This window comes from Sceloporus occidentalis, unplaced genomic scaffold, assembly GCF_023333645.1.
Source record: "Sceloporus occidentalis isolate IW3139 unplaced genomic scaffold, rSceOcc1.0.p SCAF_221, whole genome shotgun sequence".
Lineage (NCBI taxonomy): Eukaryota > Metazoa > Chordata > Lepidosauria > Squamata > Phrynosomatidae > Sceloporus > Sceloporus occidentalis.
The window spans coordinates 634,608-651,493 of record NW_028317201.1 but is presented as its reverse complement, the minus strand read 5'-3'; the positions used below and the strand labels follow the sequence as shown (position 1 = coordinate 651,493).

The 16,886-nt window shown below is 41.1% G+C and overlaps 1 protein-coding gene across 2 annotated transcripts in view; it reads left to right on the top strand.

Moving 5' to 3' along the window:
* The window catches only part of LOC149277030 (RNA binding protein fox-1 homolog 3-like), a 52,945-nt gene that overhangs the window by 26,397 nt on the left and 9,662 nt on the right, over positions 1–16,886 (top strand). The window contains exons 2-6 of one of the 2 annotated variants that reach the window (XM_089503175.1): positions 6,067–6,315; positions 12,364–12,366; positions 12,434–12,571; positions 15,503–15,556; positions 16,321–16,413. In XM_089503175.1, the coding sequence (XP_089359301.1) occupies positions 6,067–6,315; positions 12,364–12,366; positions 12,434–12,571; positions 15,503–15,556; positions 16,321–16,413 (537 nt within the window). Of the gene's footprint in view, positions 1–6,066; positions 6,316–12,363; positions 12,367–12,433; positions 12,572–15,502; positions 15,557–16,320; positions 16,414–16,886 lie in introns of those variants that run through there. The other variant, XM_089503176.1, reaches the window with a different exon arrangement.

Below are 16,886 nucleotides of genomic sequence, written 5' to 3'. Positions count from 1 at the left end.
TTGGTTCTCTTTACTCATCCGTTATTATTTAAGGGATGAGTGACTATTTCATTGTCTCGTGTATCTGTCCACAAGATGGTTTTGACACAAAGACCAGAGTGTAGATGCAGGAGGAGAGAGTCCTAAGTATCACCCTGGTGCATGGAGGCACTTGCTTTTTTTTTTTAAATTACTTATGAAGTAGAAGGTTTTTTATCAATCTGACTTGGGGGAAGAAATCGTGTAACATTAGTGCTTGAAAGCATAGATCAAAAATGTCAATCAGAAAGAAATCCGGGTACAAATGAAGGAGACAGTAAAGCTTTCTTTAGAGATGCCGTTATTTTTACGGGAAACGTGGTAGATAAACGGAACAGCTTCCCATCAGAAGTGTTAAAGGCTAATACAGTGCAGGAATGTAAACATGCGAGGGGTGGGCATGAAGCTATCCTGAACAAAGTTTGAGCCCTGCCAGCGCCTGTCTGTGCCAGTCATACGTCAGCTGGATGGCACGCTGTCAACGCCAAATGGATGGAGCCAAACAACACTGCAGAGTGTTTCACATAAAGAACAAACATTGTGTTGATCATTGGGAGGTGGATTGAGCAACTTTATTCTATTTCAATTAAAGAAACTGATATGTAAAAAAAATGTCATTACTGTTCCTTTAAGACAAGAAGAGGGGTTAATGAATGAAACTAAATATGCTAATTTTACATCAGTAGAATTCATTCTCAGTTTTCTGTTATTTTGTGCTCTTGCGAAATTAATATTAATCTCCCACTAGCTCGTAATCTCATTCTGGATTAATTTGTTCGCCAAGCAAGAAATTTGATGGCGTCGGGGAAAATGATTTTATTAGGGCCCCCATTTATTTGTATGAGTATCTTTTTGGGGGCAACTGGGGAGTTTTAATTTGAGGCGAAAGAGGGGCACATACCACTAACAATGTATTTACCAATGGGGGGGGGCGGCCTAGACATTTTAGACCGGAACACGGGGGTGTTTCTTCCTATGCAATGCACTTAAGGGGTTAATAAGTAAAACACATTCCATGTAGCTATTTTCATTTCGTTGTTCGGCCAGGAACAGCTGACGTCTGCAAATGACATCATTCTTCCAGAACTTGAGTATCCTCGTTTGCTCAATTCCATTATGTGGTTTTCGTGGCCAGAACGGAGGGTTTAAAATTCCAAAGGGACGGAATCGAAACCGCAGAGACCTCGGGGGACCCTGCAGAGGGCCGCGCACGGCCGGGTGTTTAACGAGAACCCACGGAATGCAGGGGGACAGCGGCATCTCATGCCGACATCACAAGGGTCTAAGACAAGATACCTGACGGGTGCCATACAGATAACAGACGTGAACTGACAGAGAGACAAAGAGACATTCTAGCATGCAATCCAGCACTGCCATTAACTAATTACATTACCGGTACTGCTTTATGACTCAATCCGAGGTATTGGCCGTACTACGGTAAATCCCTTATCTGTCAAATAACACCGTTTTAGCTGTTTCTGCTAATTGTTCTTTTTTTTTTTTCTTCATCCAAGCTGACGCACCAAAGCAAGAAATAATTAGTAGAAAACAATTCCCCCTCTAAATACAAAAAAACTAATTGGATTTAAAGTGCCAGAAAATGTAGAATATATTTTTTTTAAAAATGCAAAAAACTAAATCTTAAATACACTTTCCGCATTTAAAATGTATCGATCACCTAAGAAATCTGACTTGAGATTCTTGTTAAGAAGTCTGAATAATTTGTGAATATTTCTTCTGCCTGAATTTGGATTCTTGATAAACTTTTATCAATTTGTGTCAATTTTTGGCTATATGGTAAAAAAAAAAACCAAAAACATACTATAGTTTTAAAAACACTATTGATGTTTTTTTTAAAACCCGATCCTGTAATAAATCCCAGAATGCATCTTGCTATTTAATTCTAATTGGCTGCTTATTTGGTTGGGGTTTTTTTTAATCCTAGTTTCCTTTTTGTAATAGTTCCAGACGTTAAATAATAATTTATTTAAATAATTCTAAAAACTGCTAAACCATCAAAAAAAAAAGTGTAGGCATTTCTAAATATTTTATCAGGTTTTGGTTTTTTTTAAGAAAAGGCAAAGCATCGTACCTTCTACTTGCATTCAAGGGGTACCAATTCTCCATACTCTGGTTACTTGAATCATTCAAATTCTGTTAACAAACATCTATAACAAATAATTTTAATGTTCCTAAAAAAAATGATTAAATTAAAATTATGAAATTATGAAATTAAATATATTAAGATTGCTTTTGAGACGGGCGTCTTTTAGAATTACAAATAAATATTGCATCAGATGGTTAAAGAGAATTATATGTAATTTACAGGTTTCACGACCGTTTAACTCTTTTTTACCATTTCCTATAGTGTTTCCTTTTTCCTATATATATATATTATTTTTTTTTTATATTTGTGCATATATATTTATTTATTTTTTTACTATTATTATTATTTTGGTATTTTATTTATATATGCTGATGCATTGCCATGTATATTGTGGTAAATATATAAACAGCTCCATCTCTAAATTCTCCAGTGAAAAATATTGAACCCAATAACCACTCACGGGTCATAGAATTCATCCGATTGCCAGATTAGATCAAAATCACTGTCATTTTGGCCAACATAAATTTCTTTCACATCACCATTATTAAATATTCCATAAAATTGGACTTGCAGATGGCACATATTTGGAATCCTCATGCATTTTAACCCCCCCCCCCACCGATAAATAATTTAACCCTTTAAACAAATGATGCATTGGACATGGCCGATAGTGCAGGTTTGGAGCCTAATATCCTCCGTCTGCTCTGCCAATATGTCTTTGGGGTTATATAGAAACAAAATTCTGCAGGATGAGATAGTGGCGGAGGTATGATTTTTGTCTGAAATGGGAGATTTATAGATGTTACTTATAAATATATGGATCATAGAAAAGACCAAATCAATTCCAGGAATCGTAGAACAATGTGGTTTCCATTTTCAGGTCTGATCTGTTCCTATAACTCCACTTAAAACAAAGTTGTTTTAATTTTACATCCAATTTGAATCCTCTTTACGTTGCTTCGCTATTTAAATGTCTGCAACTTGCAGGCATTTAGTTGCTAGGCTTGCATGAAACTAATCACCGGGGCTACCAGCGTAGACCTGAATCATTTATTTATTACATGGTATCTTACCGTGCGGGTTTTCCATTAATCATTTTACTTTCTCAAGGTGGATTGACAGCTCTGAATCCCAAAGGGTCTGGCAGCAGGCAGTATTTTGGTCCTGCAAGTTCTTTTAGCTAAATGGACTGGCTTTTTCCCACCTCAGCACTGATTGTATGTATATTGGAAATGTCAAAGATACTGATGACCCAAGGGGAAATTTTTTTTCATGTATCAAATTCCGCGCTTGCCGTAAATTCCCTTGATGAGCATATAGCAATATACATTCAATTGAGTGCACTAAGGATCTGATGTGTGAAAGCAACCAAAACCAGTTTTAAATTAATGTAGACTGGTAAACACACACAGGTACATGATGTTTTGAGGACCGCTTCTCTGTGTGCCTTAGGACCGGCCCTGAGACCCTTTAAGATATAAACCCTTAAATAACCCACATCGCACTTATATGCAGCTGTTCACTCGTTGTCGCTTACCAGGTGGCTAAAGTCTAGATGGTCTTTAAACCAGGCTTTAAATTCAAGCATGGAATATACAATTCCATAAGTTCCACCACTGGCCATTCTACCCGGCTTGCAGGAACCTAACTCTTATCCGTCGCTGATCTGTTTTTAGGCAGGGTTCTCAGTTATGGCATATCAATAGGTCATTCTAAGGCTTGACTGATTGAGTACTGTAGCATTAGAACAGCTGAAAGGCCGTATTTCTCTAGATCTGGCCAAAAGAACCAGCTCAAGAACATAGGATTCTGAAAATCTAGACATGCATCACAGAGAATAGTCAACCCCTGGAGACAAAGTATCCAGTTCTTGAGTTTCTTACATATGTTGATACCTCTCAACGTTATCGTGATTTAAAAAAATGCATATTTTGCCTTTTATCCCTCATTTTTAGTACTTAAATGACTCTACTTCACGGTCCATTGTCAGGCTTCAAAACCAAAATCTCATGGCACAGTAACCAGAGAGAGTTGGTGATGCTGTTTGTTTGGTGCCAGCAGCTGGTGGTCCTGAAGAAGGACCCACCTTCAATATAATGTCTACACCAGCTGATCCAAAAGACCAGATCTACCTCCACTGAGGTATCCACTGACTCCATCAGGCTCTGGATTCGACAGAAATGTGCCCCATGCGATTTGATGAATTTGGCCAATAAAGAGAAAAAAAAAATACCCTCACCTATTTAAAAAAAAAATAAAAAAATTCTGCTGCCAAAAGCAGAGCGAGCGTTTTTTTTGCCGATACCCTAATTAACCGTTTACTTGGCGACTCTCTAATGCTAATGAAAAAAGCAGGTCTTCATTACGGCTTTGCCAGCTCTGCTTATTAAAGGTATAGTGCTTCATTACTCCAGAGCTAATTGTATTAAGCCTTTTAAAGGTATCTCTTTGATTCATGTGAGCCATTTATCATCCCCCAGGAGGGCGGCAAGAATGAAATCACCTGATCCGCTTCCCGTTTTGCTCTGCAGATGTTTGTCTGACACCTGCGCAGAGTCTTTAAGGGACCCACTGAAATAAAAAAAAATAATGCGGCAATCTCGGCTCTGCGGCTCCGATCTAGATGTGTTACACAAGTGCTCTTTTTTTTGTGGTTCAGGTTTTAATAAAAAGAAGTGGAGACAGGTAACTTAGCCATGAACTTTTTTCTATGTAGCAACATCTTAGTAGAAAGGCCCCCTGAAAACGCATTAATCAGTGGATAATAATGATAATAAATGTTTATATATATATATATACTTTTTTTAATGTATTTTTGATGCCAAGATAACTATTGTATAGTTTAAATAACTAAAAAGAAAAGAGTGCATCGTAGTGTTGCAATATAAATTGTTTTAATAGTTAAGCCATTTTGCTTTGAAAGCAGATAAAAAAAACAGTAGTAGTGGATTAGAAAAACATATTTTTGCTTATTTTTTGTATCTTATTTGATACAACCCCCCCCCTAGTACATCATCTGTGATTAAAACATATTGTTTCCCCACTGTGTATATTATTTTGTTTGTTTGTCCAGTATGTAGCTTTTAAGTCTCCGTAACGATGCTATATGATGTAAAAAAAAAAATATATATTTTTTTTTAAACTCTAAAAAAAAAATAATAATTAGAAATAATAATTTATAATGATAAATAAGGCAATGTATAGGGAGTTTTGTGTTCTAAGTGTAAAGCTTCACCTTAAAGTAATGGTTTGCAAACCCCCCTAGTACTCAAGGGGTTAAACTTTATTTAATTTATACCCACAGGTTTTTTTATATGCGCAATTGATTTTTTTTTGTGTGTGTGTGTGTGACAAATCTAATTTATCAGTAGATATCTCAACAAATTTAATATACAAGGTACAGCATGTTACACCGATATTAACAGCTGACTGTTAATAGACACATCTCGGGCTTCTTGATTATAATATAGAGCAGCTCTAGAATCATCTGATTTTATCCAGAAGGGCCAACATTAACGGCAATTTTACCGTCGTATCATAAGAAAAAAAATGCAGTTGCCAGATTAAATTTGAGCAGTTTGGGGAAAATGGCGCATCTGTCTTTTCTTAATGTATTAAATTCTGTGTGTGGAATTTGACATCCCTTATTTTCTCTTTGATTTTTTTTTCCCCCTCTGATAATAACTTCCATGGTTAACGAACTGAATCAATTGAAAGAAACCCAATTAATGAGCGAGGTTGCAAAATGCAAGCAGGACGTTTCTATGTAACGGCCATGCATCAGTATACAGCAATCAGCACGGTCCAGCGACGGCAACTGGCCATTTTACTCGGCGATCGGCTTGATACTGTGTAGCCAGTTGCCTGGGGCCAAGCCAGGCCACATCAATTTGTCACATTTTCTGCAATTTATTATTATGATTTTTTTTTTTCTTTTTCAGGGAAACCAAGAAACTTCCGCCCCTCCAGAAGCTATGGCACAACCCTACCCTGCCACACAGTACCCTCCACCACCACAAAATGGACTTCCAGCAGAATATGGCACCCCTCACCCACTCCCCACAGCGGACTATCCATGCCAGACCACGGTAGCAGAGCACGCACTGACCCTGTACACGGCGGGACGCAGTCACGAACAGCAGGGTACTGAAGTCAGCACACAGTCCGTTACTGGGACACAGACGCTCACGGTAAGAAAGAACCCAGTGCATGGACAAAGCTTCCAGCAAAGTTGGTAGAGACCTCAGGTGAGGGCTCACACCTTCTGGCCTGGGGGGGGGCAAAGTAAATCCAAGTATCCCATATGCAGAATGGCACACGTATGAATACACACTTACACAAACGTATGTACTCAACCTAACACACATACACATGCTTACACATACTTATTATTTACACTAACATACAATTACTCATACACACTCATGGAAAAACACATTCATGCACACACACATATACGTTCATGCTAACACACAAACACTTACACATACACATCCATGCTAACACACAAACACTTGCACGTCCATGCTAACACACACTTTTACATACATTCTCCTTATAACAGACATACAGTCATACCTAATTCCTTACCCTCTCAGTGACTCACTTGCTCCCTCTCTCACCACTCACCGGCAGCTTCTTCTCTGACTATTCACTCACTGAGCAAGCAGCCTCACTTTTACCACCAGGTCACGTAACCTAGCGTTATGTGACCCAACTGCGTTCCTGCCTCCTTGTGCCGGTCCAAAATTGTTCACAGAGGGCCAGCCCACCCCTGAAGACCCCTAGACACAGACCTTCTAGACCGATTGAGATAGGCATGTTTATAAAATAATACATATTATTTTTGGTGGTATGTAGTAAAGATATAAACATTTTTCAAAAACAAACTTTTAGACATTACATAAAATGTCAATTTTTATTTATTTTATTGTTTAACATCTTCTATTTTAAAGCTATTCAGACTGATATGTTAATTGTATTATTTTATAGTTAAGTAAAAAGAATGAAACATGATAAATCAGAAATATTTCGGTGTTAGAATTAGGATTGGGGTGAAGTTCTTCTTTAATATCTTTAGTTCTGTGTGATGTTGGTGCTCGGGTCAGGTAGACCTTGAGGCTTTGTTGGATTCGAGCAGTTGTTGCCCCCTGCTTCTCAGCCATGAAGTTATGATGTGGTCTATAAGAACTGGGGGGTAAAGATTGTCCATTATAACCCAGTCTTGTGTTGTAGGACAGGTAACCAAACCTCTAGTGGAAATTATAGGAATTCTGTTTTACCAATATTTATAGCGCTACCCAGCTGTAGACGCTCTAATTACCAACCCAAGTCTGACACAGACCAAATTCATCTTGATGACCTCTTCAGAAGAAGCACTCGTACAAATATCCTCTGAGGGACTTAACTCAAACGACCTGGTAACATGTTCTTTAAGCCAGAAATATAGGGGATAAATGGAACCTCAGTTTAAGTGACCTCTCCGCTTTCTATTCACCACGATACGGCGATAAGCTTATTGTGGGCGACATTGCATTTATTAACCCCTTAGCCAATTTCAGTAGACTATGTGTTGATAACCTGATTCAAGAAGGAGTCTTAATGAAATAAAGCCCCCGTTAATGCGTGTGCATGAAAGCTCAGAGTGTTTGGGTTGAGGGCGCATAGCATGCGCCGTGCTCAGCAGTTAACAGATTGTATCGGTGCTGCATTCCGGCTGCCCGTTCCCTGCTTATTGACTTGTTGGCCTGAGTCTGGTATAACAATCCTAATAGTGATTCTTAGTGAAGCTCAACTGTGGAGTTTAATATTTCTTCACCACCGTACGTCTTTCTGAGCCCGAGGTGCGAGAGAATAATCTTTCTCTCTGTTGCACTCGGCTACGCAGTCCGCAATGTGGATGGGAAAAAAAAAACAACAACTTGAACAGAATAAGGGACTTTTGTATCGATCGACCGCCATACTGTATTTGGAGGGTTTCGCGTACCTTCGTCGGGGGTATTTTGCTGATGTTTGAGTTATTTTTCTATACTTTTGCAGCATAAAACCCTCCGTTTTTAAATATGCAAATGCGACATATACGCTATAACAATAGATTAGTCATATTGGATGCGGAATTAACCTCTTCTTTTCTGAACAGGTGGGGTAAGAAAAATGGTGTATGCTGTTTTTGTTCTGCAGTGTGTTTCAGAGCATTAGGCACCATAGCTTTCTGGGTGTAAAATAGTCGTATTTAAAGAGATAAGGAAGGGATTTGGGTTCCGCCACTAAGCAGGCTCATACGGGTATGGATGCAGCGCCGTGACTTCCAACGTCTGCTCCCGGGGGGGATCTCAAGTGCAGGAGTTACCCCAAGACCAGTACCGGCAGTGCTTTAATCCTGCAGACAGAGAGATGATCGCAGTCAGCTCAATACTGGGAGGTTTCCTTATCTGTCTCCGCTTGCAGGCAAGCCTATCTTTTCTAATCGCTTGTAATCGACCTGCTTGGCTGCTCTCCAAACAGATAGCTTCAATTATGTGTTTGTACTGCAGCTCAGAGGGGAAAAGTGCTGAGACCAGCACTGCATAGTCATTTCACAGTAATAAAGGCAGAGAGTGTCAGAGCGATGTGCCAAGTGCGCGGAGCGGCAGCGGACGCCCCCGACTCCTGCACATGCCCCACCGCCTCCTGCACATGCCCCACCGCCTCCTGCACATGCCCCACCGCCTGGCCAGCCACCCCAGGCACTGCAGTAACAAGGGTGGAACGAGGGGGGGAATCACACATGGCCTGAGATACATATACAGACACATCGATCAGCGAGCCCTGGTTTGCTCAGACATAAGGAGTGCGGGATACGGCAGATGGATCATTCGCTTCAGAATATGAACCCCAGCTACACATAGTCTTCGGCTCTTTATTTACATCTGCGTTTCAGTTCCCATTTCACTCATAATTCAGAGGGAGAATAGGAATTGGCTTTCAAGCCATCGATTTTACTATTATGCATTATGAAGGGCTGACAGTGCAGGGTTTCTCCTGGAAGAAGGGCCGAAACTGGCCCCGAATAATGCATAGTTAAATTGGTTTCTTGAGCTCCGCCATATGGTTAAACTCGCCCAACTCTGCCCAGTCATTTCCCATGTTCAGGGTCGGATTGGAAATGCCTAGCTGGCCCAGGCACTTTAAGGCCAGTAGCCGACAAGTGGCGTAAGTACGCAATGTACTACCTGATCTACCTCTAAAGCCACACTAAGTATGCGGCTGTACCGGCCACCGCTCCGACATCTGGGCCAGATGGCCAGTCCAGGCCGGCCATCCTATTTTTCTGTCTACTAGCCCAGCTTCTTGAAACAGTTCCACTCCCTCCCAGATCTCGTGTGGGGTAAGCAGCGGAGACCTCTAGGGGGCAGTATGCCTGGGAAGTTCCCAGGTGTGTAGGTAATCTGCTTTGTATAGTAGGACCCCCGGCGCATGCAGTGAAGTGATATCACAGTGATTTACTAATGTGCAGCTAGATCTACCACTCATGGTAATATAATAGCGCATTATGAGGTATACTATCTGACAGTGATATAATAACGCTCATTGCCATAAAGGAACACATGCAGTGATCCAATATCGGAGTGATTGAGAGGAACTAATTTTTTAATGGAAAAGTGATTTGTTTCACTTTCCATTATTAGACAGTTCAATAAAAGAAAATCTTTTATATTATTCAAAGCCAGCTACCTCTGATGTCATGGACTCAATGAAAGGACCCAGCGAGTCAGGAAAAGATGCCGCGTATGCATGCAAATTCATTACCTCCGACCGTTGGGCTCCGCAGTTAAATCCAGCAGCTTGTAAGAATGTAAAACAGGAAAATACAACAAGTGTGAGTTGGTGTAACAGAAACACTGTATCAAGCTCCGGACATTTTTTATTTTTTTTATTATAAATTATTATTTTTACTATATTTTTATTAGACTGGTGCATTCGGATTTGTACAAATTGCAAAATTATTGAATTTTTGTAAATTCAACCATTCATATGAAGCTCTGAAAACGAAGCCAGACCCCCCCCCCCACGACAAAAACAAAGCAAAAAAGCTCAGAATTTTCATCTGAAATGTGTGGGTCCACATTCACATACGCTATCACACTCTCATTCACTCTCTCTCACACTCTTTAAATGTTTCACTTATTGGCCATCTATTTTGGGGTTGCGGTGTTTGGGTATCAGGTGGACCTCACAGAATAAAATTGTTATTCCCAGCCACCGACTCCTATGATTATATTATAATTATATTATTGGCAACTCTCTTCTGTTGTTTTTGACTGAGGTCACGTTACCATATATTGACTCTCCTCTCCCGACCCCTGCCTTTCTATTCTTTTCTATAAGATTCTTCCTGATGGCTTTGACTGTCCTCGTCCCCGACTGGTTTCTTTAATACTGCATTTGGCGGTTTGGTATTGTTAATGCACTGGTGTAATTAAAATTGATTAAAGCTGATTAAAATAATGTGGGGGTTTTTTTTAAATCCTATGTGAATAGCATGTTAGCAGCTACCTGAACTTCCTGTTCTGAGGATCTGTATGATTATTCCTCCCCACTAAGTGACTCCTCTAGCTCTGCTGTTCAGTCTGCTGTAAGTGAGTTAAGTGAGTTTAGTGATGCTAAAAACAGTACAAATTTTACGACTAGCACACCCATTGTGAGAATCAATACTATTGACCATAACATAGAGATATGATATTGATTAGATATGTGATCTGATAGCATGCATTCTGTGGGTCAACCAGTTAAGATCCTGAATGAGATGCAGAGTATTGTAAGAAATGCCCCATGCTGGCTAGGAAAGGGTTATAGATTGCCAGCGGCGTGGATACATTGACACATTTTGCGTCATTTTAAAGGGGTTGTAGCTGGTTGCTGCTCTGATAAATGATGACGCTTGCTTTTTAAATTAATAGCATTCTTAGGTTTTTGCTGTTTACAATATTCTAACGACGCAAGAGGAGGCGTGAGTGGGACGTGGTGATAAATGGCGCCACAGGTCTGTGATCTTTGTGTGGGTAGGGGGTAGAGTTACCATCTTCAGGCTTAATAGACAACAAAAGTCATTGGTGGTTCTTTTGTGTATCGATCACTTTCAGCATCTGACGTGGAACGCGGTGTCAGTTCTGGAGAAAGTATCACCGTGAGGGCATTGATACATTATGAAGAACCAGAGAAGGGGGACAGAACGGTGCTTGGACTGACATCAAGAGAGATGGAGGAGTCACAAAGTGGCTGCCAAAAGAATTATACTTGTATTTATATGTTGGATATATTATATATACATCTTGGATCTCCAAAGTGACCAAGTGACACTGGCTCTTTCCCCTATATAAGAATTCCTATACATTGCTTATGTTTAATTTGGAATATGTGGCATTTAATACTCTGAAGTGGGTTTACATTGTAAAACTCGTATGTTCCGGCATCCACAGTTCCGTTTGACCGAAGGCACTTATCACAACCGATAGTGGATTTCATTCTCAAGCTCCCTTAGGCACTGGACTCCGCATTAACCCTTAATCGGCCAGAAGAATCAACATTCTCGTAGAGCCCAAGACTTATAGTATTGTGACTCTACTATAAGGATGTAATTGACCGATAATAACCGTGGATGCTAGATATTGCATATGTAGATATAACTAGACCCGTTACGTCTAAGGTTACAATTTGCTCCGTAACCCTAACATGCGTCTGTGAGCTGCTAGCCCTGCTGTCGGAACAAATACCGATGCCGCCTCTTTAAACTATACAACCAACTAGTATCGATTTACTAAAACCACCAACCAACCATCATTGCGTTATTTAGCCGGCTAACCAAATAACCGTACGCTATGGATTTCCGGCAAGGTTGCAGCCATCTGGCAAGCCAAGGGTCAACTCAGTTTCATTCCACTAGATTTACTGAACAATATTATAAATACTTTATAAGTACACGTACGTAATTTGTTCAAATTGCATTTTTTTAATCAATTACCATTGTGCCGCGGTATTTGTAGAGAAACCCTGAAGCCTTGCGAATATACTTTTTCTTTATTAGAAATACCGTTTTCCAAGGATGAGACTCCAGTTCGGCCTACGGAGCAAGCTAGCCGTTTGTTTAATAGGACCTGGGGGTGATTAATTATGAGGGGGGAGGTAATGTTATTTCTAAGGAGCTTAATGCTTCTCGGTGCAGAGAACCTGTCGGACTCCGGGTGCGTTCCGGGTAACAGCAGGTTACAGAAGTGTTGTGGCGGGTGATACTTTGTTAATGCCCCCTTCGGTTGGTCTTCTCGTTCACAGACAGACGAGGTATCGCAGACAGACAGCAGCCAGCAGCTACAGAGTCCAGAGAGCACAGAGAAGCAACAGCCCAAGAGATTACACGTGTCCAACATCCCTTTCCGCTTTCGAGACCCTGACCTGCGGCAGATGTTTGGAGTAAGTATGAACCGGCATTAATAAAGTCGGCATGGTCAACACTTTCCTTAAACCCCCACCGCTGGATGCCTGATAAGATGGGGGAATCCTTCAAAATTGACCCTTTCTAACCCTAAAAATTATCTATCTATATATATATATATATATATATATATATATATATATATATATATATATATATATATATATATATATATATATATGAGTCTAGAACTGGTACAGAAAGGATCTTTTCCCACGGGAGGATTTCGCCCAGGTCCCAAACCCCGCTCCCCCTCCCACCCACAGAGCCAAAGAAAAATTAATTGTTTAGCTCGAATCAAATGGGGAGTTTATTGTAATTATGAATGGCTGTCCGGAGAGACTGATCAGTGAACGGTTTCAGTTTATTCTCCAAGGGGCTGTTAAGATTTACAGAGCTAATAATCTTCAGCGCGGTGCTTCGCTCTCCCTCCCCACTCTGCCGCTTTCCCTTTCTCTCCGTCACTTTTATTCCTGGACTTCTCTTGCTGTGCATTTTTCTTTCATTATTGCATTTTTCTGTTATTTAACCTTTTAAAGGGATTTTAAGTATTTTTTAAATGCCATGGCACTAGACAGTACTGTCCTATCTATCGGTTGCTTTATTAGGATATGTATTACAGGGAATCATGGCCAACTAACTTTTATGCTTGTGGATGGCATAAAACCTCAGAGAGAAACAGTTGGACAGCGCTGGCATTATCTGTAGAATTAAGTCTAATTATCCTATATTCTGATGGTCCTCGCTTTGATAAACATAACATAAATCCCACCGCCTACCCACATTTACAAGTCTTCAATCATTGATACATGAAGTGATGCAAGCATTAATAATAATTCACTAGGTTGCAACACAATAGTTGAGATATTCCCCTATAGCCAATGCTGATTGATGCGTATATAGTGTTTTCTGGTCGTTCTTGATGCTGTGGTCCAGCACCTATACCCTCTTCTATGATTCCACTTTCTGCTAACAGACACAACCACAGAGTGGATACAGTAGATCTCTATGGAAGTAGTAGATCCAACTAGGTCGAACAATGCCTCCAACTGCCTGTATGGTCTTTAGAGGCAGCGGAGAAGACAATATAGCTGCTAAATTAAGATCTTACCGTGTAGGAAAAGAAGTTGCATCTATTAAGGACTCTGACTGTGGAAGCTAGAGAGCTTCAGGTTTTGGTGGACCACCTGTAGAACATCAAAGTTAGATTAGAAGACCTCGTGGAGAACTTGAGCAGTTGGAGCTGGAGTCTTGTACAGGCTTGATACGCTGTATCTGTAATTCATTCTTTAATGCGCCTCTGAATTATGCTGTAACAAGGTATTTCCATCAGTACGTCAAACCATCCGTAGATCATCGGACTTGGCCAAGCGAATACCAAAATGCAGCGGACCACCTGAAACCGTCATCTATTTTCTTTAAGGCTTGAACGGCGACAGGTGCAATTAAAATAATTAAAAGGCGGTATTAAAATGTGACCTTTGAGAAATGTTAGCTCCCCTTCTGCTTTTCTTTTTTTTTTTTTTCCTATTGGATTTGGGTAAAGTAGAAACGCAACCGACTCGTGTAAGTCCCCGACCACAGCAGCTGCGCGATTTTATTGTCAAGCAGGGAAACCCTCACAGCACGGCAGTCTTATACATTTTATTAAAGTATTAACATTTCCGAGTGATGGCAGACACTCTGCTCGGGATACGGAGAAGGTTGATACCATAATAAAATGTATTCATCTTGTTTAAGAATGGACAGCCGCGGACGTTTGCCCCTCTGACAGCTGTCGCGTACGCACGATCAGGCGAAAGTATGCTGTAAAGCGGCACAGGTAGCGCGCCGCTTCCTTTCTGTTGTCGGTGATTTCATCCTAATATACCTTAGCTTGACATATCGAGGAACTCCTAGTTCTTTTATTAAGTTTAAGATGTGGGGGACGTAAATGTCGGTCTTCTGCGAGAACAGTAAGGACCCTGTTATACTTGAGGTTGATGTAATGCCTCTTTATGTGGATGTTCAAAGAAGTTGGCATTATGGCAATACCAAAAATGCCCCAGTAATAAGGGGCAGCTGGGCAATTTGGGGGAGTTTATTACTTTTGTTCAGTTAAAGATAGTAGCTTGGGAAGTTAGCATGGCTGTGGTGGGAGGTATGGAGGGGAGGTCAGAAGATAGGTAAGAAAAATAGTAAAAATGAAGGGAAAAGATAATAAAACTTAAATTACAAAAAACGGATAGTTTTGCAACTCTGTCCTGATGAGCTGATCTCAGGCAAACAAGGCAATTATGGCCATCCGTGGTAGTGAAACAACCTCCCAGCAGAAGTGGTAGAGATTAATAGAGGGAATAGGCGTACGGCTCCTGAATCTAAGACGAGACCAACGACTGATTAAGGTTTGAGTCTTTACAGCAGGAGCCAGAAGCAGACTAGACGGGTCGAATGGTTCTTGTGTGCTGTCAGATTCTTTGTTTGTATAACCCAGGTGCTTCGGGGTTTTTGGAGTTATCCACGGTGGCATCTCTTGTACTAAAACGCGTCTCGGTCTCAGTAAGGGACAGCAGCGGGTGGCCAACGCGCCCCTTGCAGAGTAAGCATAAAAGCATGTGCAGTAATCTTTGATTTCTTTGTCTTTCATTACTGCTACATTACTGAAGATTAATTCATCGCTGTTAGTTTCTAAATGAGCCAAAATTCCTTGGTTTGAGACAAGTAATTAGTATTAATTAAATAATGCAGTCATCTCCAGCCGCATCTAAATCTCTTTTGCGGCGCTCGTTAGTGTTACTGCATAGCCAGATCTCACAGCACCTGCGCAAGCCGTCCCCAGACCCCCTGTACCAAAGGCTCCTCTCTCTCCGCAGATGCTCCTCAAATACTTTTCCTTCAACCTTCGCTTTTTTTTTTCTTGTCTTTTGCAGCAATTCGGAAAGATTTTAGACGTGGAGATCATTTTTAACGAGCGAGGTTCCAAGGTGAGTGCAGATATCTCATTAGTGCGGCTTGTCCTGAAGATATAAAGGATTTGCAAATGGTTACCTGTCAGAGTGGGACTTTGCGCACATCTCGCCTGCATTAGCGGGGGCAGGAGAGCAGCGCTGTGACCTGTCACATGGACCGGCTGCTTGCGTTCTGGATGTAGCGTGTGTGCGTGAAACCCTCGGTGCGCAGTATGGCCCAAGCACTCGTTATTTTGCGCACCTGCCTGCCATCGCCGCCATGTTTCGGACCTTAAGGCGGAAGGCTAAGGGGGCGCAGAAGAGAACAAAAAATCGGTCACTGGTACCTCTCCCGCTGAAAATAATTTAGTGAGGCCTTTAGTGACATTGTGCTAAGGGTTAATACTCCAGAAGCAGCCATCGCGTATTACTTAATGACCCGTATGTTCATACTCTACGCGCATTATCTTTGCCCTTCTTAACACGTAATAACTCCATCGCGGCGTTCCCTCTTAGGTGATCAGCTCGGCTCCTCGTAAGAGGACACATTATAACCGATGGATGGGGTAATGCTGCGGGAACTCTTCCCGTTCCTATATAGGTCACCTTAGAGGGAACACTTTCCCTGTGCTGTCATTTTCTCTCTAATTCCTCGTATTTTTGTGCACGTTTATAACCCCTCTCCGTATTAAAACTTCTGCCGTGTGTCCATCTTTTTCTGCTTTTGTATGTCTTTAACTCTCTTACTTGGCTATTTCTCTCTGTCTTCTCTCTCCCCTGTCCGCTCCCCTCTCCCTTAGGGTTTTGGGTTTGTAACTTTTGAAACTAGCATGGACGCCGACCGCGCGAGGGAGAAACTCAACGGGACAATCGTTGAGGGAAGAAAAATTGAGGTACATATCAGATAAGTTTGTGTCCTTTGTTCCTACCCCATATTGTCTTGCGTTCTTCAAAGGTATTGCATTCTAATGTCGGCAAAAATGTCGTCGGCAAAATACACCCCCGTCTCCCCCATTTCTCCGCCGCGACTACTCACTTTTTCAGCTTTCTGGAAAAGCTCAGAGATACGAGACTGAGACGAAGTAACCATTTACGCCACATTAGGCTGGTGGAATTTTGACACTAAAGCAGAGGTGGGGTGATTAATTTTATATTAAATTTCAAACAGCGCGAGTCATTTCTCCTCCCACAAGTGACGCAAACCAGCGGGGAAAGAGCGCTCATCCTTCCGGGGCGATAAATGATATGCAAAAGGGTAAATAAAGATAATTGTTCTTCAGTTTCATTTTGTCACCATTAAGATGCCAGCGCCACATTGCTAAATATGCCCTTTCATTTTTTTAGAGGCATTAACACAGACAATAAA